The sequence below is a fragment of the Suillus subaureus genome, assembly GCF_016647635.1.
Source record: "Suillus subaureus strain MN1 chromosome Unknown BJ212scaffold_18, whole genome shotgun sequence".
Taxonomy (NCBI): Eukaryota; Fungi; Basidiomycota; class Agaricomycetes; order Boletales; family Suillaceae; genus Suillus; species Suillus subaureus.
Genome location: NW_024538574.1, coordinates 550,202 through 571,605, shown reverse-complemented (window position 1 = coordinate 571,605; position 21,404 = coordinate 550,202). Strand labels below are relative to the sequence as shown.

General features: G+C 48.8%; 10 protein-coding genes and 2 non-coding genes across 12 annotated transcripts; 8 read left to right on the top strand and 4 right to left on the bottom strand.

Annotated features, from left to right (window-relative positions):
* Positions 1-2,173: 2,173 nt before the first annotated feature.
* BJ212DRAFT_1300156 (uncharacterized protein) lies at positions 2,174-3,642 on the top strand (the record flags this gene model as incomplete). Its single annotated transcript, XM_041332958.1, has 3 exons — positions 2,174-2,884; positions 2,936-3,098; positions 3,161-3,642. 3 exons carry the CDS (start codon positions 2,174-2,176, stop codon positions 3,640-3,642), a joined length of 1,356 nt encoding a protein of 451 aa, XP_041192633.1.
* A 542-nt stretch (positions 3,643-4,184) lies between these two features.
* Positions 4,185-4,632, top strand: BJ212DRAFT_1481463 (uncharacterized protein; the record flags this gene model as incomplete). The annotated part of the gene is made up of 4 exons (XM_041340255.1): positions 4,185-4,235; positions 4,292-4,372; positions 4,426-4,481; positions 4,539-4,632. 4 exons carry the CDS (start codon positions 4,185-4,187, stop codon positions 4,630-4,632), a joined length of 282 nt encoding a protein of 93 aa, XP_041192632.1.
* Positions 4,633-5,259: 627 nt separating this feature from the next.
* BJ212DRAFT_1272748 (uncharacterized protein) lies at positions 5,260-7,534 on the bottom strand (the record flags this gene model as incomplete). The annotated part of the gene is made up of 6 exons (XM_041331034.1): positions 5,260-6,261; positions 6,311-6,622; positions 6,669-7,036; positions 7,090-7,201; positions 7,254-7,345; positions 7,393-7,534. 6 exons carry the CDS (start codon positions 7,532-7,534, stop codon positions 5,260-5,262), a joined length of 2,028 nt encoding a protein of 675 aa, XP_041192631.1.
* Positions 7,535-7,844: 310 nt separating this feature from the next.
* On the top strand, positions 7,845-7,927 carry BJ212DRAFT_t69. The gene has a single exon. It is a non-coding gene; the product is annotated as a tRNA-Arg (tRNA).
* Positions 7,928-7,975: 48 nt separating this feature from the next.
* On the bottom strand, positions 7,976-9,970 carry BJ212DRAFT_1272849 (kinase-like domain-containing protein; the record flags this gene model as incomplete). The annotated part of the gene is made up of 7 exons (XM_041331047.1): positions 7,976-8,327; positions 8,403-8,574; positions 8,624-8,773; positions 8,826-8,908; positions 8,956-9,143; positions 9,195-9,368; positions 9,416-9,970. The coding sequence occupies 7 exons, from the start codon at positions 9,968-9,970 to the stop codon at positions 7,976-7,978; spliced, it is 1,674 nt and encodes a 557-aa protein (XP_041192630.1).
* Positions 9,971-10,399: 429 nt separating this feature from the next.
* Positions 10,400-10,482, bottom strand: BJ212DRAFT_t66. Its single transcript has one exon. It is a non-coding gene; the product is annotated as a tRNA-Arg (tRNA).
* Positions 10,483-10,582: 100 nt separating this feature from the next.
* On the top strand, positions 10,583-11,276 carry BJ212DRAFT_1272913 (uncharacterized protein; the record flags this gene model as incomplete). The annotated part of the gene is made up of 3 exons (XM_041331052.1): positions 10,583-10,792; positions 10,857-11,145; positions 11,200-11,276. The coding sequence occupies 3 exons, from the start codon at positions 10,583-10,585 to the stop codon at positions 11,274-11,276; spliced, it is 576 nt and encodes a 191-aa protein (XP_041192629.1).
* A 983-nt stretch (positions 11,277-12,259) lies between these two features.
* On the top strand, positions 12,260-13,997 carry BJ212DRAFT_237216 (uncharacterized protein). Its single transcript, XM_041342719.1, has 12 exons — positions 12,260-12,587; positions 12,649-12,662; positions 12,719-12,869; positions 12,920-13,179; positions 13,225-13,265; positions 13,322-13,340; positions 13,389-13,416; positions 13,469-13,490; positions 13,539-13,574; positions 13,631-13,655; positions 13,701-13,797; positions 13,852-13,997. Exons 1-12 carry the CDS (start codon positions 12,399-12,401, stop codon positions 13,924-13,926), a joined length of 957 nt encoding a protein of 318 aa, XP_041192628.1. The 5' UTR covers positions 12,260-12,398; the 3' UTR covers positions 13,927-13,997.
* A 501-nt stretch (positions 13,998-14,498) lies between these two features.
* On the top strand, positions 14,499-15,815 carry BJ212DRAFT_1358074 (uncharacterized protein). The gene is made up of 4 exons (XM_041335800.1): positions 14,499-14,524; positions 14,573-14,886; positions 14,940-14,953; positions 15,006-15,815. The coding sequence occupies exons 2-4, from the start codon at positions 14,704-14,706 to the stop codon at positions 15,349-15,351; spliced, it is 543 nt and encodes a 180-aa protein (XP_041192627.1). The 5' UTR covers positions 14,499-14,524; positions 14,573-14,703; the 3' UTR covers positions 15,352-15,815.
* Positions 15,514-16,400, top strand: BJ212DRAFT_1358071 (uncharacterized protein). The gene is made up of 7 exons (XM_041335799.1): positions 15,514-15,546; positions 15,602-15,620; positions 15,683-15,699; positions 15,754-15,775; positions 15,826-15,861; positions 15,918-15,942; positions 15,996-16,400. The coding sequence occupies exons 4-7, from the start codon at positions 15,763-15,765 to the stop codon at positions 16,198-16,200; spliced, it is 279 nt and encodes a 92-aa protein (XP_041192626.1). The 5' UTR covers positions 15,514-15,546; positions 15,602-15,620; positions 15,683-15,699; positions 15,754-15,762; the 3' UTR covers positions 16,201-16,400.
* A 321-nt stretch (positions 16,401-16,721) lies between these two features.
* BJ212DRAFT_1447308 (uncharacterized protein) lies at positions 16,722-17,542 on the top strand (the record flags this gene model as incomplete). The annotated part of the gene is made up of 6 exons (XM_041338380.1): positions 16,722-16,748; positions 16,775-16,871; positions 16,912-17,088; positions 17,140-17,281; positions 17,359-17,429; positions 17,475-17,542. 6 exons carry the CDS (start codon positions 16,722-16,724, stop codon positions 17,540-17,542), a joined length of 582 nt encoding a protein of 193 aa, XP_041192625.1.
* A 450-nt stretch (positions 17,543-17,992) lies between these two features.
* Positions 17,993-21,178, bottom strand: BJ212DRAFT_1272933 (uncharacterized protein; the record flags this gene model as incomplete). Its single annotated transcript, XM_041331054.1, has 9 exons — positions 17,993-19,666; positions 19,718-19,774; positions 19,826-19,887; positions 19,942-20,120; positions 20,169-20,304; positions 20,363-20,609; positions 20,658-20,780; positions 20,846-20,883; positions 20,935-21,178. 9 exons carry the CDS (start codon positions 21,176-21,178, stop codon positions 17,993-17,995), a joined length of 2,760 nt encoding a protein of 919 aa, XP_041192624.1.
* Between the last annotated feature and the right edge of the window lie 226 nt (positions 21,179-21,404).

The window sequence follows — 21,404 nt, the reverse complement described above, 5'->3', positions numbered from 1 at the left end:
TCTCCGTGCGCGTCCCTGGTAGGCATTGTTTCGTGATATCAAGTCCCGCGCCCGTTGCATAAGGCATACCGCTGAGATCCAGTTTGTCACTCGGTTTGTCACCTGAAGGGGCATGAGTGGATGCAAAGTCAGAAGCACGTTCAAATCCTTACTCGTACACCGGACAAGATCAGCTATGTCCTGGATAGCTTGGTCCCAAAATTGCCGCATAAGCTCATTCAAAACCTTGTTGTACCGTGTAATCAAATCATCCGTCTCCGAGACAGCATTTTTCCCGAGTCTCTTCCCTGTGGCAACAGTATAAAATTCACGATGTAGAAGTGCAATAGCTCAACGACTCACAAGAGCTCCTTTTCTCCGAGTAATCCCTGATGAAACATGCGCATTCTTGAGTCTGCTGGGCAATCCGTCCTGCGATATTGCGCTTGGATGAAATCTGGCCAAGAGTGTCGCCTTGTGACATGAAATGGTAAACTTCTTCCAATTTCTTGAGAAGAGATTGTACCGATTGGTTGTGTTCCGTTTGAGCGAGAATAATCTACATAGAGTCAACAACTGCTGAACAGGAAGGCGAAACCGCACGTACTTTGGATGCAGCAGACAGCATACCAAGCACTACCTTTGCGTAAGGATGTACCTATGCAACTTAATTAGCTCGCTTCCAACATAGGAGAGTGGCACATACATTCGCAAGATCTCCAATGACAGTGTCAAAAATTCTGAGCGGTTGAAGATATGTGGTCTGGGATTTATCTGCGGCCTCGAGATCTTTTGGGCCATTCCCGGCTGCGGATGCCACAGAAGTGACATGTCCCCTGAGTAGTCTCATACTTTCCGTACGTTCACGGGCATCCTGAAGTTCAGCATCAGCTGGTTGGGAATCAGGAATGTCTTCCACACCAGCAGGGGCGTCGAGAACCTGCAAGACCACCAGAATAAATTTAGAGATGAAAACCAGATTGTTTGGCCTAAGTACCGTCGAAGCAGGTTCTCTAGACGTTCTTTGGTTCACACACCCACTGAGATTCTCAGATGTGGCGGGCCTGCCACCGTCGATATCGGGGGGATGCAGACGCGACGCATCCTGGGTGGACCTCAGACAAGTTTAAGACCAAAATAATGATCACCTACATCAATATTCCGATTGGATGAAGCACCTTCATGATCGGCATTCTGGACAGCAGGGGTTTGGTAGCGGGAATGCTTGAAGCGTTTCTGCACAATATCAGCTATATTCTAGCTCCCTCAACATTCGGGTTGACGTACAGGAACTTTTTTAGTCACATTGTTCTTAAATTTTCGCAGGGCCTGACGGAATCCGCTACGGGGCTGGCTCTGGATAAAGGATGCATCAGAGGTAGCGACGATGACAACTTATTAGCGCTCATCGACAGTGATCTCAAGAGGGCACATACCGAGCCGCTTTCGCCAGCAGTTGTTTCTCTGGACTCAGAGGGTTCTGGAACAGGTTTCTGCCTGCGGTCTTCGGTCATTGCGAACAGTCAAAGATTGGGATTAGCCTGAGGGAAATGGATGCAAGATTTAGAGGGAGAATACTCGGTAGAACCACAATTTAAATAACAAGCTTCCGAATACCCTCAACCATAAGCCTCGAGGCGGCGCTAATCATTCAGCCACGTTCATTGAAGTCATAGTAATTGGCCATTGTAGGAACGGTGACTGGGTGGTGTAAGCGCCAGCAAAACTTTGGCATCGTTCATCATGCAACAAGCTTCTTGATTTTGTCACAGGAACGGGTAAGTTATTTATGAAATACACACAGATGTGTGGGCACAATGAAAGCCATCATCAGGCTAAACCTGTATGGAAACTTGAAAGTGGGAGTGATCAACGCTCAGCTTCGGCTAAGTATTAACCGGAACCCCCGAGGACGCATCAAGAGCCAAAGAAATGGATATCGGAACAGGAAGGTGACGGACTCAACCCAAATGAAGAGGACAAACGAGATGTGAAAGACAGAAGGCTACAAATCCTGAATGCTTCTGCGTGAAGAGCAAGCAAGAAGAGGATAACTTGGGTCCAAGGAGCTCTGCATAGAGAGGTGATTGATGTGAGACGCGAAGGCAGAATCTGAGTACAGCGATCTGACGATGTGCTCACTCAAAAGGTACATGTGTAAACTGAGCCAAACAACCCCTCTGATTCATCGTTCATGACAAACCGCTTATCGAGCCTTCTCCAGGCATCACGCCGAACGCGAAGATGGTTTCATAGTTTCTCTGCCACACGTGCGGAAAACTACCAGCGCGCGAGCGAAAAGCTGTTTGCGGATGCAGAACGGGAGGAAGCAGAAGAAGCTCAAAGCCCTAAACCAAACATTTCCAACATTCCTCGGCTACAGAGCCAGGATGAAGACTGGACAGGCGAAGAATCTATACAGGATGCTGTGCTGCGCATGCTCGTCGACAAGTACAAGCCTTTGCGCTCGGGGCCTATCAGGACAGCTGACATGAAGCTGAAGGAGGTGCCGCCGAAGATGCACACAGATGCATATGTTGTCGAACAGCCTGCCCAAGCGTGGCAGGAACTTTCAAACAAACCTTTGCTTCCTTCTATAGATGGCCATAAGCCATGGCATACTACTTACAAGGCCCCTTCTCATACATCCGTGTCCATCAAATTCGGCAACCTCACACCTACATCCGCACGTGCACCTGGCGTTCACCCTGTGGCAGACGAACGCACTAGAAAGACGGAGAGGGAGCTTGCCAGACGAAAAGAGCAAGCAGGACGACTGACAAGAGCTAGAGAGTCGACATTGGATTATCGCTTGGGCCTGAAGAACAGTGAGGGGCAACACGCTGCTCGTCGAAACCCTGTCAGTATGAGGGGCTGGCAGGCCTTGATAGAGGACAAGATACAGGTTGGCTCTGTCACTTGCTCGGAATGATTTTGTACTTACACCTCAAGATAGAAAGCTCAAGCTGCTGGACATTTTGACAAAATCAAAGGGCGAGGCCAGCCTATGGTTAGATTGAGCGACGAGCACAACCCTTTCATTGCGAGAGAGGAGTTCCTTATGAACCGGATTGTTCAAAGGAACGGGGCAGCTCCACCATGGGTCGAGGTCCAAATTGGTGGGTGACTTATACCATATCGGTGAGATCTTCAAGTTTACCACTTCAGTCTAATATCACAGAGCTGGAGACTGCAGTGAACTCATTTCGCGACGTCCTGCGGCAGTCGTGGACAAGGCGCGCAATTCGGACTTTAACAATGTTGCAACCAGTGACTATGTTGCCTTCATTATCGCTGGGCAGTGTGACATCATTGCGCGACCGCGAGTGGGAAGGACGAGAGCGCTCTTATCACGATACAGCCGTTGCTGAATTGAATTCTTTGGTGCGTAAATACAATGCCCTTGCGCCATATTCTGTGCGCCGCCCATATTATTCTCGAGAGGCCGAATTAGCCAAGGCGTATCAGGATTGTGGGGATGACATTCTGCGTGGGATATCGGAGAGAAGAAGAGAGATACATGGCAGGTCTGGTGCCTCACCACCATCTGAAGTCGAGTCTTCTGTGGACGCCGATGCTTCTACGGCCTACCTTTTGAGGCTTCGAGATATCATCCGTCGGTGGTTTGTGAAGCTGCGAGACAGATTCATCAATGCGTCCTGATCAACGCCGTTGGCACGCTGGATCATATATACATATGCATTTCCCCGTGCCCAGATAAAGCCCAAGAGCTAAGGCACGCTCTATATCTACTCTAGACTCGTCAATTGTAGCTAACAATTCATACATACATTTGTATCCTTGTCCTTGCGTTTTATCTTGAGGAGCACGGCCTGTCATTTGTCCATTGTGTTGATCTGATGCCGCGGAAGCATCCATGTCATCAGCGTATCTCAGCGTCCATGACTGTGGATACGACGACAACAATGAGTACGGCTACTGAGCATAATGGAATAAGTCGATTCCTGCAATTTACGTGAATCCGGCATCCCGGACTTAACTCGGCAGCAAGGAACAAGAAGAAACGAGGCGTTTGCAAATTCCCTGGGCTGCCTCGTGCCTCGCCTTTTCCGGAGGTCGTTGACCGGGCATCTAGTCTATAAAATCCCACCCTTTTGTCTATTTAATTCTCCCATCCTTGCAAGCCTTGTATTCTTCCAGACCCACCTTTTCTCCTACATATCCCGCCCACCGTCGCCGACACTATGGCCATCTACGAGGAGTATGCATCGCTCCCTATCAGCGGCGATATCACGGTGAATTTTTCGCTTTTTCCCAGTGCCAAACAAGCTCTAACGATACTTTTTTGTAGCCTGGCGACATCGTCGCCGTTAACCACGACCGCTACGGTCGTCAAGAGGGCCTCGTCGTTGGCTCTCGTGTCGACTTCGCTGTAAGCCCCGACTCCCACAATAAAAATGCATCATAGCTCATCCCACCTCACAGGGCCGACAAATCCTCGAAGTCCAACTCGAAGCCTCAAGCGAAATCTACCAAGCATGGTACAGCTGGCACATTTCTCACCCCAAATCCACTATCTAACGCAACATGAATCACAGGTACCCCACCGTCACCCGCGTTAGGAGAACAGTCTCCTACACCCGACCTGTCGTCGCAAAACAGCGCACCATTGAGCGCCGAATCTACTGGTGATCGTATTTCACCCGGCCCCATTTCTCTCCTTGATTTGGACTGTCGAATTTTGTATTATCTAAGTATAAGTATCTACCCCCGGCCAAATCGACATGGTCATGGCTCTTGGTTCTTGGTTCGGTCATGGGGCGACGCTCAATACGATACATAGCTCGTGGTGGCCACTGGTGGACGCGGTGCTGGGCATGGCGGAGGTTGCTTTTTATTCAATTGATGGAATTACGATGATGACCAGAGGTGTTTTGATATCGGCACATTAGGTCACATGTACTTTGGATGACCATGACAAGAAATGGCATAACCTTGCATAGATCAGCCGCTGTCTTCTCACAATCTGATTTGCGTAAGCGCAGATATTATTCTACTAAACATTATGTGACGTGGCGGCAATCGCGGGTCCCGCGAGAAATATTCAGAAAATTCATTGTGGACATTTCGCTATTGTCCACTGCGCGTTATTAGGGACGGATATGCATTGTTAGATAACATGAGTCTAGTCGACGAGGAGTACCAACACACATGACTAAGTAAGTTAGTGAAAATCTCAACCTGTAGCAGGCTAGGCTATGCTAAAGATACACGAGCATAATAAACAAGTTATATGATATGGGGGTTACAGAAAAGCGGTCATGCTTTCTGGTCGACAACAGGTGAGGGGTGCGTAAGTTGAGGGGATTTGGGATGGCGAGATCCTAGTGGACGAGCGGTAAGGGATGAAGACGAAGATGACGTACGCTGATGCATGATGTCCGGTGCTGATGCCCAGAGAGAGGAAGACGAATTGGTAGATGAGCTTGACAGAGAAACCCGCGACAGATTTGCTTCCAAAGGGACAGCGCTTCCATTTATTAGAGACGGAGTCGATGCAGATAGAGGCTCCTGGTCCCGTCGCGCAGCCGAAACACTTCTTCTCCCAGCCACTACGCTCCTCACAACTCTGGGACCCATCACACCTCTTCCCCTACTCTCTACAACATCCCCATCCAAGCTTGCAACCGATGTCGCTGACCCGTTCACGCGCGGCTTGAGTGTCTCCTCTGAGCTTCGTGGTGAGTTGTGATGTGGGTAAATGCCAGGGCGCGACTGTACCACGCGCTCGTAGTAGAGCATAAACGCCCCAGAACCCTCCTGCACCACTGTCTCTATTCCGCATTCCTTCACTGAGTCGTCACTGATCCGTAGCCATCCCCGGCCAAGGCGGTACATGGAGTCCACGGCTTCGTCGTCGTCGCGCACGGGCCCATAGCGTTGGCACTTTTCACAGTCGCAGCCAAGTGGGTCGGCGAGTCTTGGTGGTGCGAAGCGTCGTGACCCGTAGGATACAGGCCGGGGTTTGCGCCGGTAACAAACGTAGTGACCGAAGGAATGCTGACCATAGTGACACACAACAGCAGAAAGACGGTATATGATTCTTTGTACAGCATATGTTGCCGGCGTGGGGGTTGTGGAACGAGGGAGTAGGGGAGGTTGTGACGAGATGGGAACAGAGGGTTTGGTGGAGAGATTGCCAGAAGTTGTAAATGGTGTGAGATCTAGGAATTCGGGAAACAGAATGCGAACTGTGTTCTTAGCAGCATAGTGGCCGTAGCTGAGGGATCGATTGAGATGTAGTGCGAGAACTTGAGGTGGCTGTAGAACGTCTAAGATACTCGGGGGCACATAAAAAGCTCAGACTTACTCTTGCGATCATGGCTTGCTTTGTCGATGCTCTGCTGAACACTTTCTCCATCTTGACGCCCTTGACGTCCTCTTCTAGTCGACCATGATCTAAGGCAGACTGTACCCTGAGTTCTAGTTTTCTGGCGTCCTTCACCCGCTTCTTCTTCGATATAGAGGCGGTAGGGTCTGCGTTCACTGCTGCTGCCAACCGGTCTGCTTCTTGCCTAAGCTTCTGATGCGTGGCCTTCATCGAACATTTGCGACATATGCAGTCGTTCAGCATCTCGAGCTTAGTGTACTCCGCAAGACAATCCTCCAAGTGACAGCTGGCCTGTGCGAGTTAAGTATATTAATGACCTAATCAAGAAACAACATACAGCATATCGAGGCACAGCAAGTTGCCAGCTGTCGAAAGCAAAGTGCATGACTGCTTCTGTGTAGCCGCACTCGACGCAGCTGCGCCTGTTTGCTGTGAGTCCGTCGAACACACTCTTCCCAATCTCTTTGTTAATGTCATTGCGGACTTGAGAGAGTCCACCTAGACCACGATCCCGTTGGCCTTCATTATCGACTGCAGCTACTTCCTTCTTGATGCATTCGGAGACGAGTTGGAATAATTCCTGTGCGTCTTGATGTTCTCGAGAGGAAAAGAGGGAGTTGTGTCTGCTTCTGGAGTGATTGACGAGGGTGGTAATCATGTCGAGTGGACGAATTGAATGATAGGCAGTCCGAGGTGTGTTGAGATCTATAGATATGCCTGTTAAATACGCAGTTGTTGTGCTGTACAATGACACGCACCTTGGAGCAAAGCTAAGAGGGCGTCTACGACAGGTGATGGCACATCAAGTTGAATAGCCTTGGCTTGCGTGTATGAGAGATAAGGGTGTAAATAGGACAAGGAGGCCATAGCCTAATTGCACTAGTGTGAATGGGAGAATTATGATTCGAACTGAGTACCTTACCTGCATAGTTGAGTTCATGAAACAGTACGTTCCGGATATATTGACAAGACCGGGGTAATAGCCATCATGGACATCATTTTTGTGCTCTAGAACTGATGTCTAGCAACAATTGGAGTATCACATGAGAAGAAGTACATACGTGGTCTTGCATGTCCGTTAAGCTCGATCTGTTCACTACGACTGCGTAACGCTTTCTTCTTGAGTTTTTTAGTTTCTTGTTGGGTCCCGGAGGATGATGACCAATTCCATGGAAAGCTGAGCGAAAAGCTCTCAAACACCATAGCTAGCCGCCAGGTGGCTGATGGGGATCCAAGGCTATTAAGTACTGCTTGGACGGAGAGCAGGACAATAAGCGGGAATAAAACGAAAACGGCAAGCGGGGTTATTTGAAGAAACAAGGGGTCTTTGAGTAAGGCGAGAAACCAAAAACGAAATTCGTCTTGAATGTTCATGGGGAGGCTTGACTTTACGCTGCTCTCCAAGACATGAGCAACACTGGCGATGCGGCAGCTCGGGGAACACAAACCTTTATGTTGTTGACATGGTCGTTCGTTCGTATCTAATACAGCCACGCAATCAACCCAAACACATGGCTACCTGGCGCAATGGTAGCGCGTTTGGCTTCGATTGCCAGCGGCACCAAAAGGTTGCAGGTTCGAGTCCTGCGGTGGTCAATGTATTTTTGTTGCCAATAAAGTCACAAATAATTCTACATCCTCTTCTTACTCCTCATAATACTCGCTCCTATGGAACTCACACGGCCACCTTCCTATAGCTATACCCTCCCCAGACATCACTCGCCTCCCCTTTTGCTCCCCCTCATCTAAAATAATTACACACTGCTCATCCGTTCCTTCATCCACGTAATGCCACTTCCCACATACGCCATCGCCAAACGGGTGTGGGAATAGGTCATCGTCTTCGGGCTCCGATGGATCTGCAAGGAACGGGTGATATAGTGCTCCCCGCGGAGTAATGCGCCGTGTTGACTCGGGATGCATTACCTCCGCAAGAAGAGAAAGCGCGGCTTCGACGTCGGCTCGGTGCGAATCAGCTGTTGGGGGTGCTGGTGTACTCGCACGCGTGGGGGTGGTAGAGCGTGACCGAGAGGAACTGGTCTGTCTGTAGCTGTACGATGAAGATGATGACGGAGGCGGATAGTTGCGTCCTCCAGGGGAATGTGTATCGTAGTTATTGTAGGGGTAGTATCGAGGGTCTGGCGTAAAAGGTTTGAAAATGTTAGGATTTTGTTTTTCAACGAACTCGCGCCAGCTTATGCCTTCTTGTGATATCGAAGGCACATTTGTCGCAAATGTTCGACCTGTACAGTACTCGTTAGCTCAAAATTTTAAATCAAACGTGATAGTTACTATGCAGGATCGCAGTTTTCTCCATTTTCTGTCGTCCGATAATGGTAGCTATTTCCATGAGAGCTTCCATATCATCACTGGACTGTAGAAGAGGGAATTTTTCCGTGAGGAAGAAGAGAAGGATCATGCCAGCAGACCAAATATCAATGGCTGGGCACCACGCGTTCAGCCAGCGCGTTGGACTAAAAATGACATGCCGTACCACCGGTTTGCTGACTGCACTTTAGAAGGACTTCAGGGGCCCTGAAGCCTCTCGTGCCTGCCCTGTTTGCTTTCGAGGGCGCTCTGGTTTGCAGGGTCAGTCGACGAACTACTTGGGGAAGAAAGCTCACCTCGTATCTTTGTCAGGATAACCAACACGATCGCTTGGCCACGAGCTTTTCTGTCGGGCTTCCCTCTGCATCTTCTTTAGGAGGTCGACATCATAGTCATTCCGACCTCTTATCTTGCCGTGAGGATGCTCCCGTGTAGCAGAGGTATGTAAGCATGCACCGTGCGCCGGCGTAGATCCATCCATTCTCTGAAACATTGTGTTATGAAATGTACCTGAAGCGCATGTCTCACTGCTCACACTTGCAAGCCCAAAGTCGCACAGGGCACCTATGCCTGTTCGAGGATCATACAAAAAGTTGGCAGGTTTAACGTCCCGATGTATGATACCCCTGGCATGGATATCGCGTAACGCACGGAACATACATCGAAAGTATGCTTTGACACCAGCCATAGATAAATCTTTGTAGAATTCCTGAACTAATGTTAAAATGTCTTCCATATATGAACCGGTGTACCCACTCGGAAATCCTCATTGCGGGTATATGGCATGATAGCGACTACCTGATCCTGGTGTCGGAATGCGGTGATAAGCTGAGAAGTATGACGGCATCCCCTACAGTCTTCCATGATCGAGATCTCATTTCGTATTCGCTCTGGATTACTTGTGACATATATTCTTTTGATGGCAACAAAGACTTTGGTACCAGGAGGATAAGGAGCTGATTGGTAATGTGCAGAGGATATGGGAGGATGGCAAGCATGCCACGCAGTGTTGTCCCATTTGTAATGATAGGCCAGATCTATAGCCTTGTATACGGAGGAGAATGTCCCTGTGCCAAGGCGGTCGACGATGGTGTAGTCTTCTGATAACGACGGAACAGCACTGTTGAGATTGGAAATTTCTAGCTGGATCTCCTGTTGTTCTTCCGGTGGTTTGAGGTATAATGTCTTTTCTTCATCCGTCTCGCCATCCGCGCCGGCATCTTCATCAGGGTCGTCGTCGTCGTCGTCATCGTCGTCGAGGGTGCCCATATCATGTGGAGCTTCAAAGTTCATATCATCAACGCTCTCCATGCTCTCGTCGAAATCCACGACTGGGAGCTCGTCTGGGTGATTCGGACGCTTTCGCTTGATAGTAGAGGGCACAACGCCTTGTTTCGAATAAAGGCGTGCAAGATGATTGTGATACTGGACCATCTCTGGCCTGTCGAAACCATTGTGACCGTCTTCGGAGGTGGGGGTGAAGGCACCATTTGTATTCTGTGCTGAGACATACTCCTCGTGGTAAGCTTTGTTACGAACATCAGAAGAACCGACTTCAAGAGGATTAGATGAGTGCTGAGAGAGTAGCATGGTGGCCATGGCGCGTCCGGCCGATGTGAGTAATGACCACCCTGTCCAGGCGTTGTGGTAAGTAGAAAGTATGTTTAAGCTGCAAGCCTCATCGCGACAAACGCGTCAGGGTCACGTGAGCTAGATAAGCACAAGATAAACAATAAAAAATGACCACCGCAGGACTCGAACCTGCAACCTTTTGGTGCCGCTGGCAGTCGAAGCCAAACGCGCTACCATTGCGCTAGGTAGCCATGACGTCTTTTCATTCTCAACCATTTTGTGTAGAAGGACATCCAAATTGGCTGCTCAAATCTGGTTAACTCGCTCAGCTGCGGCAACAACATCTCTATCATGGCGCTCAATTGGACGATGCTGGATGCGGGACACCAACCTATACCCTTGCGTGATGAGACCACCATCATGTCCATAGATCGTGATTCCCAAGTGGAGTTCTCCTTGACCATACCCGACGCGCCACCTTCGGGCGCTGCTGCCACCGGGGGCAATGGTGGAGTGAAGATGATGAGGGAGAGAGGGAAGCTCTGGCTGACGAACACACGAGTATGTTCATCTCTCCCTCCCAACATCAATGTCTCTAAAACCGAACTAATTCGATGTGCACTAGCTCATCTTCATAGCACCCAAAGTGGGAAAGACCAAGCCGTCATTCGAATCGCTATCGATACCGCTGGACGCAATCCTATCTAGCAAATTCGAACAGCCTTACTTCGGCGCTAACTTTGTGGTGCTTGATATCAAGCCCTCACCGGGTGGTGGACTTACAGACGGTACGAGCGTCGAGATCCGGTTTTATGACAGGGGGTTGTTTGAGTTCGTGAGCCTCTTGGGGAAGACGCGCGAAAGAGTCGTTTATATGAAGAGACAGGCGGCCATGGAGGATGACGAGAACTTGCGTGAGTACTCATTCCAGATAACATCGATTTTTCTAATGTGCTTGTGATGAATAGCTGCGTATACGTCATCCGGTTCCGCACCGGGAGCTTCGAATTCATATGCGGATACTCCGCCTGGATATGTTGCTTGAAATCATTTGATTCACCCAGCATTATACTGTGTCAACAACATCGGACGTTGCAAGGGATGTAATATGTGTACATTTTTCTACTGAAATTCCAGCCTTATCGTCCATGCATGCTAGGTGTTATAATATTAATGTGTTGTTTGCAATATTTGCTGACAGTGACATCCCCTTAAACTTTCAGTGATCTATAATCTACCCTGAGGTTCGCGGCTATTTTTGTTATTATTGGGCAATTTTGAAGTCACGGGTAATTATCCCGCTGGTTGTCGTTCTAGGCGACTAGATGTCACGACTCGCGATGCCACAGGAATGCTTAGGTATCTATGCCGCAACGAACAGCCAATCTCGGATGGGCTGCTCCGTGGGATCAAAAGCATCCTTGATGTTATATGTTTTGGAGGTGCATCATGTTACCAGTGACCTCTGTAGAACATTCATGGTCACAGCATGGCCTATCGCGTGTTAATCGCATGAACCTGCCTTTCATGTATATTGTGTTATATATTTGGCGCTGAATCCTGGGTAGCTCGGGCTCCTCGACTCACCATGAAACTCATTTCGACGAGGATTCTCGACCTCGGGGTCGTTTTTTCCCTTCGGGTCGGGGGCCCTATTGGCGGATATTTCGTTATCTGGTTTGTCTACCGTACTATAAAGAGGTACGTAGTGAACTAAATATATGTGCATTGAAGTTGGTTATGATATTCCCACTAGGGCGGGGAACTGCTGGGAACTGCCAGGACGACAATGTCACTATCCATATACTAAATTTAAACCACGACCTGAAGTTCATTTATTATCGTCCAAGTGACCAGGCCATCTGACATGTTCAGAGTCTCGATGTCGGTCTATGTCTATGAACACACGAGATGAACGCGCCGACCGGATATATTTGTCGGCCGGTGTACAACGATTCAAGTGGGTGTCGAGATATGGATCGTACCTGAAGTGATGTCCATGAGAGTCGGATAGCATTATCGCCGAACCATATCGAGGTTAATTCCTTTGTGATGGAAGGCATAGGTTTAAACTGGACAGCCTGCATCAACTGTGGCGCCAAATGGAAGACGTGGACAGGCCATTTAATACGACTTGCGAAAGTGGACCAAGTTAACACATTGCATCATGAATGTCACCAATCCCAGCCCCCCAACTGCCCTACAGAACGCACTACCTCCATTCAATGCATACATCATGATTGGACCGGTGGTGTTGGGTGCGCTCGTCAATGCCTGCCTCTTCGGCGGTCTCATCGTTCAAATTTATATCTATTATGCAAATTTCCCCAACGATCATCGAATGATGAAGCTTACGGTCAGTGAACCTAGTATGTGGATTTAGAACACAAGTCGCTGACTGAACACCATGTTTCCAGGTAGCAGCCATCCTGTAAGTGGCTTATGTAGCTTTTCTCCTGCTCTACCCGAGCCAATCAAATTGCACAGCGCATCGCAGATTGCACACGTGATTTGTGTATCAGCGACACTATGGAAGGCTGCTGTCAGCGGCTATGGCAACCCTCTGACGCTGTTAGTCTTCCCACAGGGAGCAGATGCAGCGATCCTCTTCACTGCAATTACAGGGGCACTGGTAGAGGTAAGATCATTCATCGAATTTGATAGAGATTCTGACTAGCATGTATGTAGTCATCCTTCGTGTTTCGGTTGTGGAAGCTTTCGAAAACACTTGCTTTGCCCCTTGTCTCGCTGGCACTCTGTTTATTGGCTCAGTCTATCGCGCTCGTGATGACAGTGAAAGCTTTCGCCATGACAAACCTTGTGACATTCGAAATTGATGAAAACAGACTGATCACGCTTTCACTCACCTCGCGTCTGGTTTGTGAGTTGACACTTACCCTGTCCATGGTATGGTACCTGAGGAAGCAACGGTCGTCGACATTTTCAAGGCACGTTACATTACTTCCAATTCGTTCCGTCGTAATGGTTTACAGGACAACAGCCATGATTGACCGTTGGGTTCTGTGGACTCTCGGTGAGCACTGTGCACTTTTCTGGCAGATACGACTCATCCTTTGAATTACCTCGCAGAAACTGGCCTTATAACTAGGTATGTGGCAAGACCATCCTGGCGTGTTGGAGCTGATGTTATGTTGAGCCTGGTTGTGGCCTTTATCATGAGCTTCGTAAGAGATCCTTTCCTAGAGGTATAGTACTGGACTGATTCTGAAAGAGTAGTTCCTAGCAATGAAGCAGAATTGTGAGTGAACCGGGATATCTTCTTCGCCACAAAGTGAACATTTTCCAGACATATGGGTTTCAATATATGCAAACCTTGCTACTGGTCTGTGTCCGCAAAATGCACATATTCGAAACACTTACCTAGTCTTTGGGTCTCAGTGAATGCGAACTCGTTACTTGCATCGTGAGCTTTCTTGACTAATTTGGCACCGCACTCACGCGGTTGTAGGCTTAACGGCAGATTGATCCTCCGAAGCGTGCCGAACACAAGTTTCAACATGAACACTCTGAGTAGTTCAGCTGGTGGGCGTAGCGGTAAAACCGAGGTTCGTGGATGTGATGTGTCGCCTTGCAATGTGGCTTACTGAAGTCGTGCGAAGTCTGTGGTGATCAATGTCACGCAGACAGTCGGAAGTGTTCCAGGTGTTTTTAAATACGATGAAGGTGAAGCTTAGGTTCGAGAAACTAGATTAGTGACGACAACGGCAATTCATGCGTTATATGATGAAGCTGTCAACCAATTTCATTCGCCGATTTGGATGCACGCACAGGAATATCAATAAATGTAGGCGAAGAGCCAATTATTATTATTCTCTTTCAAGGAGTCAACACTGCATTGTTGCATGGGTTCTCCTTCTTCAAGTTATCTGGTGACAACTGACTGCACGAGGCATTAGGCCTCCAGCGGCTGGCTCGTATCTGATTATAAGATGTCGTTGTTTCTGTTAAAACTCAAAAAGATGTCTACATTACAAGGTAATAGAATCTTGGTAGCTTGAGTTGTCAAACTCGCTACGAATATCACTTCAATGAGTATCGGTGGCTGCTCGGTCCCAAGCCTTGGCCGTCGAGTCGGTTATCCAAGATGTACCCGTTAGCTTAAGGAACCAGGACAAGCCGCTGCTTAAGGTCTATCTGTTACGGTCAAAGTGATCCGGATCCGTCATGCTCTAGAGCAAGAGTCTTAATGTCAGTATATATAAACGACACGAGCACTCACACAAAACAGGTTTACTGACCAGAGTACAGCGAGCACAGTGAGTGCTGAAAGACGTAAGTGAATGAGTCGCCAGACAATATTATCACTGAACTAGAATCTAGACCATCTACTTTCCGTTGCACTCGGCGGCGTAAGTTCAAAGTAACCTGCATTAACTCTTGGCGCCGAGAGGATGAAATGAACGGGCGATTTAATACGGGTCAGGAAAGTGGACAGGATACCACCTCGCATCATGGATGCTACCGATTCTAGCACCTCCTTGTCATTTGAAGTTGCAGCATTCAATGCGTCCATCATCGTTGGACCGGTGGTGTTGGGTACACTCGTTGACACCTGCCTCTTCGGCTGTCTCGTCATCCAGACTTATGTGTATTATGCGAATTTCGCCAACGACCATCGAGCGATTAAGTTCACGGTCAGTGAAACTGGCATGAGACACGAATCACTGACTTGATGCGATCATACCAGGTAGCAGCAGTCTTGTAAGTGGCTTATACGTCATCACTCCCTGTCCAGACCAGCCAAATTATGTAGCGCAACACAAATTGCGCATGTAATGTGCGTATCGGCGACACTATGGAACACTGCTGTCAGCGCATACGACGACCCTTCGAAACTTCAGATACTCCCATTGGCAGCTGCCGCAACTATCCTCTTCACCGGGATTACAGGGGCACTCGTTGAAGTAAGATTCCTCGTCGAAATTGATAGTGATACTCACCTGCACCTAGTCGTACTTTGTTTTTCGACTATGGAAGGTGTCGAAAAAACTTCTTCTTCCCTTTCTCTCCCTGGTGCTCTGTGTAATAGCTCAGGTTGTCTCCCTTGTGATCACGGTGCAAGCTTTCAAAACAACAAGCGTTGCGATGTTCGAAATTGATCAAAACATGTCGATCACGCTTGCGCTCACTTCGCGTGTGCTCTGTGATTTGATGCTCACCTTGTCCATGGCGTGGTACTTGAAGAAGCAGTGGTCGGAATATCCAAGGCAAGCTACATTACTTCCAACTCGTGCCGCTGTAATACTTTTGCAGGACCACGAACATGATTGACCGTTTGGTTCTGTGGACTATTGGTGAGTACTGCGCTCATTTTTCCGGATGACTCACATCCGATCAATCATTCTGTAGAAACCGGTCTGATAACCAGGTATGAGGAAAGACGATGATTCTGGCGTGTTTAGACTGAAGTTATGTTGAGCCTAGTTGCAGTACTTGTCATAAGCTTCGTAAGAGATCCCTTCTCAGACGCGCAGTACCAAACTGACTAAAAGAATATGCAGTTTCTAGCAATGAAGCAGAATTGTGAGTGAACCAAGATCTCTTTCCTTCGCCGTGAACTAAATTCTATGCAGACATATGGGTTGGATTATATGCAATCCTTGCGAGCGGTCTGTGTCCGGACAATGCACATATTCGAAATACTCACCTAGACCTTGCCTCGCAGTGAATGGAAACTCGTTGCTGGCATCGTGAGTCAGTCTCATTCATTTGGCGACACCGTGACGAGTTCAGGCTTTTGCAGGCTAAATGGCAGATTAATCTTTCGAAGCTTTACGAACAAAAACTTACGCATGAGCACTCTGAGTGGTCCAGGTGGTGGACATAATAAACAACATGTTCGTAAATGTATTATCTTGCAATGCAGTGTACTGAAGTCATGCGAAGCCTTTTGTGATCAATGTCACCCAGACAGTCAGAGGTTCTCCAGAGGTTTTCAAACGCGGTGAGATGGAGGTTTAGGTGTCCGAGAAACCGCTAGATACAATAATGGTGGCTCATGCGTAACGCGATGAAGTTACTCATCTGGTAAAAACCGAAACCCTTCTGAAAGCACAAGACTTCAGTACTCAAATCTCCAGACCGAAAAGCTGACCCGTAATTGCTCGATAAGCGTGCGCTGTAACGTATACAGGCATCGTGTCATGGCCGAAAAGTTGTGAGAACAATGTTAATATTGGTGAACGTTTGGCAAAAAATGAGTGACTGGCACTATACAAGCCAAATAAGGAAACTTAAATGATGCTTGAGCTTCCTTACCAGGTAACCAAGTGACTAAGCAACTAGTAGTAGATAGTCAAGCGACACATCATGTTGAACAGAACATATGCATGATATATAAATGAGTCATCATCGCCGTTCCGTGCTCTCTTGCTTTCTGCGACCACGGCCAGCTGTCATTCCTACAGCCAGATTTTTGCTTATACTTGCAGTCCCCCGAAAGTCCATTACAATTATCAGACCATTCAGAATGTCCGCGGAAAATGCAAAATTTGTCGTGAAAAACCTCTTCTTTACGTCGAGGGCTGGGTCTGCGTTATGACAAGCGGTGGAACCGGAATCTGCCTCATTGCACAAGCCTTTACCAACAACGGGGCCGAAGTCTACATCTCGTCGCGCCGTCAGGACGTCCTTGAGCACACTCAGGCGAAGCAATGGAGTTCTTTCCTTGTTCATCCTAAGGTGGAAACTTATTCCTGTCACTGGTGACGCCACGTCGAAAGGCTCGATCAAACAATTGGTCCAGGAGATCAGCAAGCAGGAAGATCACATTGACCTACTCGTGAATAACGCTGGTATCAGCGAGGGTAAGAGCGACGTCGAGATGGGTGATCAGAGTGCTAAGGATCTCGCAATGGAACTTTTTGACGAGGACTAGGCCAAGCTAGAGAACGTCTACAGGACCAACACCATCAGCTGTTTCTTCATGACTACCCCATTTTTGCCCTTTGATGCAATTTCTCTTAGCAAGTCACAACACCCTGACCCTGTCACCAACGTCACCTCGGTTTCCGGTATCACTCGTACCACGTAGTCCCACTACAAGTACAACATCTCAAGGGCGGCCGCCACCCACTTATACTTTAATTGCGCAAGAAATTCCGGAGGAAAGCTGTTCAGGTCAGAGCGAATAATATCGCAGCTGGGTTTTCCCTTCTGAAACGAGAAGTCGGTCGAGGTTTTGTTAAATCCCATTTTTCTAGCTAATGATTAATGGTCTTAGCTGATAGCTCTGATGAACCCAATAAGTCGCAGATTCCAGTAGGTGAGGACTATTCGTCCTGGACGTGACGAAGATATCGTACAAGCTGGTTTGTTACTGGTTTGCAACTAGTATGCATATGGACAGGTACATTAGTTGTGCCACTACCTGGTTTGTCATATTCACTCAATACTCGTCTGCAAGACCCTAGCCATCGATGACAGGTATCCTCGAGCACCCTTTGAATCACGCTTTCTCGCTTCCGCTTGAATTCTCCGAGCTTCGCATGTATCGTTATTCTTATGTCGAATGTCAGATTGTAGCCCCACTACATGCAAAGAACGTCAACGATTACGCACGGTTCCACTTGATGTGATACAATAATATTGTAACGGGAAGAGGGGTTATCATAGTGATGTAGCAATTAAGTCAAGCACTGTATGTATGTCCTATTGATAGATAAATTACACTTTCCCAATATAAAAATATCAATTAAGCTTGTCGGTGCTGTCAACTTAAATATCCCTCCTCCGATCTTCCTATGACCGGGGCATAATGGAATCCTCTTGGACGCTGCCATAGTACATCGCTCGTGGCACCGAGCGGGGATTCTCCAATGCGGCGCCGGCAGTAGCCCACGATGTTAAGTTCTTGAGTGACGATAGCGTTGGAGTAGCTACTCTGCGAGGATGAGGGCGTGGCATGTCATGGCCTCCCCGCTGACTGGCCTCGTCTAGCATACGACTAGGTGGGGGTGGTGATGTCACTGAGCCCGGCACCGTCTGGCTCGTAGCGAAGCTGAAGTTTCTCATCGTCCTGCTGAGGGTCTGCAACACTGATCCGCCGCCGGTGCTGGGTTCACCAGGTGTACGTTGTTCGACCTGGTTCATGTACGTTGAATGAATAGATGAGTCTGAAAGACCTCGTCTACGCAGGGTACGCTCGAGGAGGGGGCCAGGGATATCATCCGCTTCGCAGTGCTCTGGACTAGTGTCAGCGTCAATCTCGCGTGACGAGTGCACATTGCTCCGCTTGTGCGTGAGGGACCTATCAACGGTCGTGGTACCACTCTGCGAGGGCTCGTCTGATTTGAAGAACGTGGAACGGACACGGCGAGGAGCAGGGGGAAGAACTACCCATGGGTCTGCGGCGTCATTTGGGTGGGGTGCACCTGCGAAGATGCCCATGACGCTGCGTGCATTTGAGGTTGACATAGGAGGACGAGGAATAGTATCAACGTGAGACATTGGGCCAAACGGATGTGCTTCATTTGTAGGATGAGCTGAGAACGTGCTTGTTACAGACTTGCCAACGCCCGCTCCCGAGAACTCGACGTTGACTATGGTAGTAGATGCAGCAAGCGCCGGGCCCAGCTTCAGCACTGGACGTGGCTGGTGAATGACTCCACGACCTCGACTTACAGGTCTAGGGGGTGATTGAGAAGGGTGAGTGCTCGGCTCGCTTAATGATGAACCGAAGAGCTTCGAGAACGGGGTCATCCAACTTGAGCCCAATCCGGACGCCTTCCTCTCTCTCTCCATCGCCTCAGCCTTTGCAGGGTCCAGTGCCATCTCACTAACCCGTTGTGCTATAGAAGGCTCTAGAATGACATCATTCAGCGTGACACGTAGCTGCCCAAGTTCCTCAAATACGTCCTTGAAAAACTTGAATAGCACACGCAGATCCTTCCGGGTGCATATAAGGGTGGCCTTCTCATCCTCCAGTAGCACGCGGTACTGTGCACGCAACTGGGTGATCTCCGAGAGGATGTTATTTACTGTCGCACGTGATAGGTGCTTAACGTCCGCGCCACGCAGATGCTGGCGTTTTAAGCGGTTTGTCAGAGTCAGCGCATCTGCCTGCGACATGCGCAACAGGAGTGACATTATCCGTTCTAGGAGAGCAGATAGGTGTGACGGTTGACCATCCTGAAAGGAAGACGTATCCGATCGGCCATCGTGAGGAAAGGACGATACAAGCTCGTTGAGAGACGGCATTGGATGCAACCCTAGCCAGCGGTCTGTCTGCACCGCCTTGGAATGCTGATTAGGATTGGCGAGCAGCGAGTGGTGATCGAGGCCGAGCTCCTCCACATCGGAGCTGGTGTGAGAAGATGTGTATTGTGGGTGCAGACTGGTATACTTCGTTTCTGAGGGAACCATCGATTCTGCTGGGGAAAGAGGACGCTGGCTGGTGTCTGGCGTGAGGGGCTCCTTGGAAACTGCGTAAGACATCGGTTGTACTCGTAAGGGAGATGCGCTTACGAACACACGACGAACCCTTGGCTCTGAGCTTGATGGACGTTTGACAGAGTTTAGTAGCTGAGTCAATTGTGAATGGATAGAAATTTGGATGAGTATATATCATCGTACCGAATCTCGAATAAATGACGATGGGCCACTTCCCGTCCGTGAATGTCTTGAAGGCGTATCCACTAATTACAACACCGTAAGTTGCTGCGCACTGGACTTTGATATAAAATGCGGACCTCGTATTGGAGGTGGGAAATTGTTGTTCTGCTCCACTTGTGAATGTAGCGCCTGAAGGTCTTCTCTTGACTCGGTGAGAAGCTTATGGAGCTCCTTATTGTCAGCCCTAAGGACCTCATTGTCAGATACTAGCGACTCCAGCACTTTCATAACCTCCGAGTCCTCAGTTATCACCGAGCTAGTATGCTGAAGGTGGTCATTAGCGATTCGTTACATACGTGTGCACAAGACCCTGACCGTGTGATGAAGATCTTCTAGACGAGAGCGAACATCTCGTAGCAGAGATTCTGACGATTCTAATCGTTGCAAGCGTCGAAATTCGAGGTCAGCTTGCAATCGACGAACCTCAGCTCGTAGCTTATCTGTGTCACGGGAAAATGATCAGCAAAACCTAATCTAGAGACAACGAGAAAACCCTACCAGTACGATCCTTGAGAGCAGCAATGCGTGCTTCTGCAGTCTTTGCCTTCTGTGCTTCACTGTCTTGCTCTTGCCGAAGGTCGTCATTCTCTTGGAGAGCAGCAGTTAGTCGAGATTCAATCCCTACAGTACGTGCTTGGTATGCAGTCAGGCGCGTCACCGACGTACGAGCTTCCTCTAGCTCCAGGAGTACAGTCTTATGTGATGCCTCAGCTACTTCACTGTTCAATAACGCCTGCGTTAGCCGCTAGAATTGAAGTGTTAATACGACCCATTTTATAAGGAAGCATCCAACCTTCTCCAGGACGGTATTATCTCTCACCAGCTGAGCTACGGGCGAATTGACCTCACCGTGCATGTCTTGAAGTGACTCATCCGCAAGATTATCCGAGACACCGCGCGGCGTGTGCACATTAGACTGATACAAAATAAGCTACGAAGGCATGCTGTGATCCGGGCTTCACGTACCTCGTGTTGACTGACGTACGCCTCATGCCGCTGCAGTAGAGCCGAGCCAACCTCTGTATATATATTTGCGAACCGCTCGCGTTGGAGACGGCATAAAGACATACCTGCGCTGAGATGCAACCGTTTCTCGAGCTTCTCCTTCGAGTCCAGCCAGCTCTTCGTCGCTTGACACTCGGTGCTACCGCAACAGCAGCATATGTTCTGCAGGGACTCCGAGGACGATACTTGGGAGAGATTCATCAAGGCTAGAGTTAGGTCGTCGATGTTACTATTGGCATGGTAAGGGCTGCTTGCGTCCACTGTATCTAGAATAGCCGGACAGTAGTCCGGGATAGACTCATCATGCATGTCGAGTCCAGTCGCTTGAACGTTGTTAAAGAATATATGGTCGTGAGGCTCAACGGGAAAGACGAGAATATATAGTATGCAGTAAGTAATAGGGTAATGAACAAGGTGTGCTCAGAATGGCAACAATATTTAGAGATGTCGTGGGAATGCTGCCTTACTGGGCGAATCTTAAATTGATGTGATCTGCCAGGCTGGAGGGCACGCCGACACAGCGAGGTCAAAAATG

Excerpts from the sequence above, each read along its gene's own strand:
- BJ212DRAFT_237216 (XM_041342719.1), top strand. The coding sequence starts at position 12,399 with ATGAATGTCACCAATCCCAGCCCCCCAACTGCCCTACAGAACGCACTA. Across the intron at positions 13,180-13,224 it reads CGGTCGTCGACATTTTCAAG|GACAACAGCCATGATTGACC; the intron begins GCACGTTACATT and ends AATGGTTTACAG. Across the intron at positions 13,798-13,851 it reads GGCGTAGCGGTAAAACCGAG|TCTGTGGTGATCAATGTCAC; the intron begins GTTCGTGGATGT and ends AGTCGTGCGAAG.
- BJ212DRAFT_1358074 (XM_041335800.1), top strand. The coding sequence starts at position 14,704 with ATGGATGCTACCGATTCTAGCACCTCCTTGTCATTTGAAGTTGCAGCA.
- BJ212DRAFT_1358071 (XM_041335799.1), top strand. Across the intron at positions 15,862-15,917 it reads ATATGCAATCCTTGCGAGCG|TGAATGGAAACTCGTTGCTG; the intron begins GTCTGTGTCCGG and ends CTTGCCTCGCAG. Across the intron at positions 15,943-15,995 it reads GGAAACTCGTTGCTGGCATC|GCTAAATGGCAGATTAATCT; the intron begins GTGAGTCAGTCT and ends AGGCTTTTGCAG.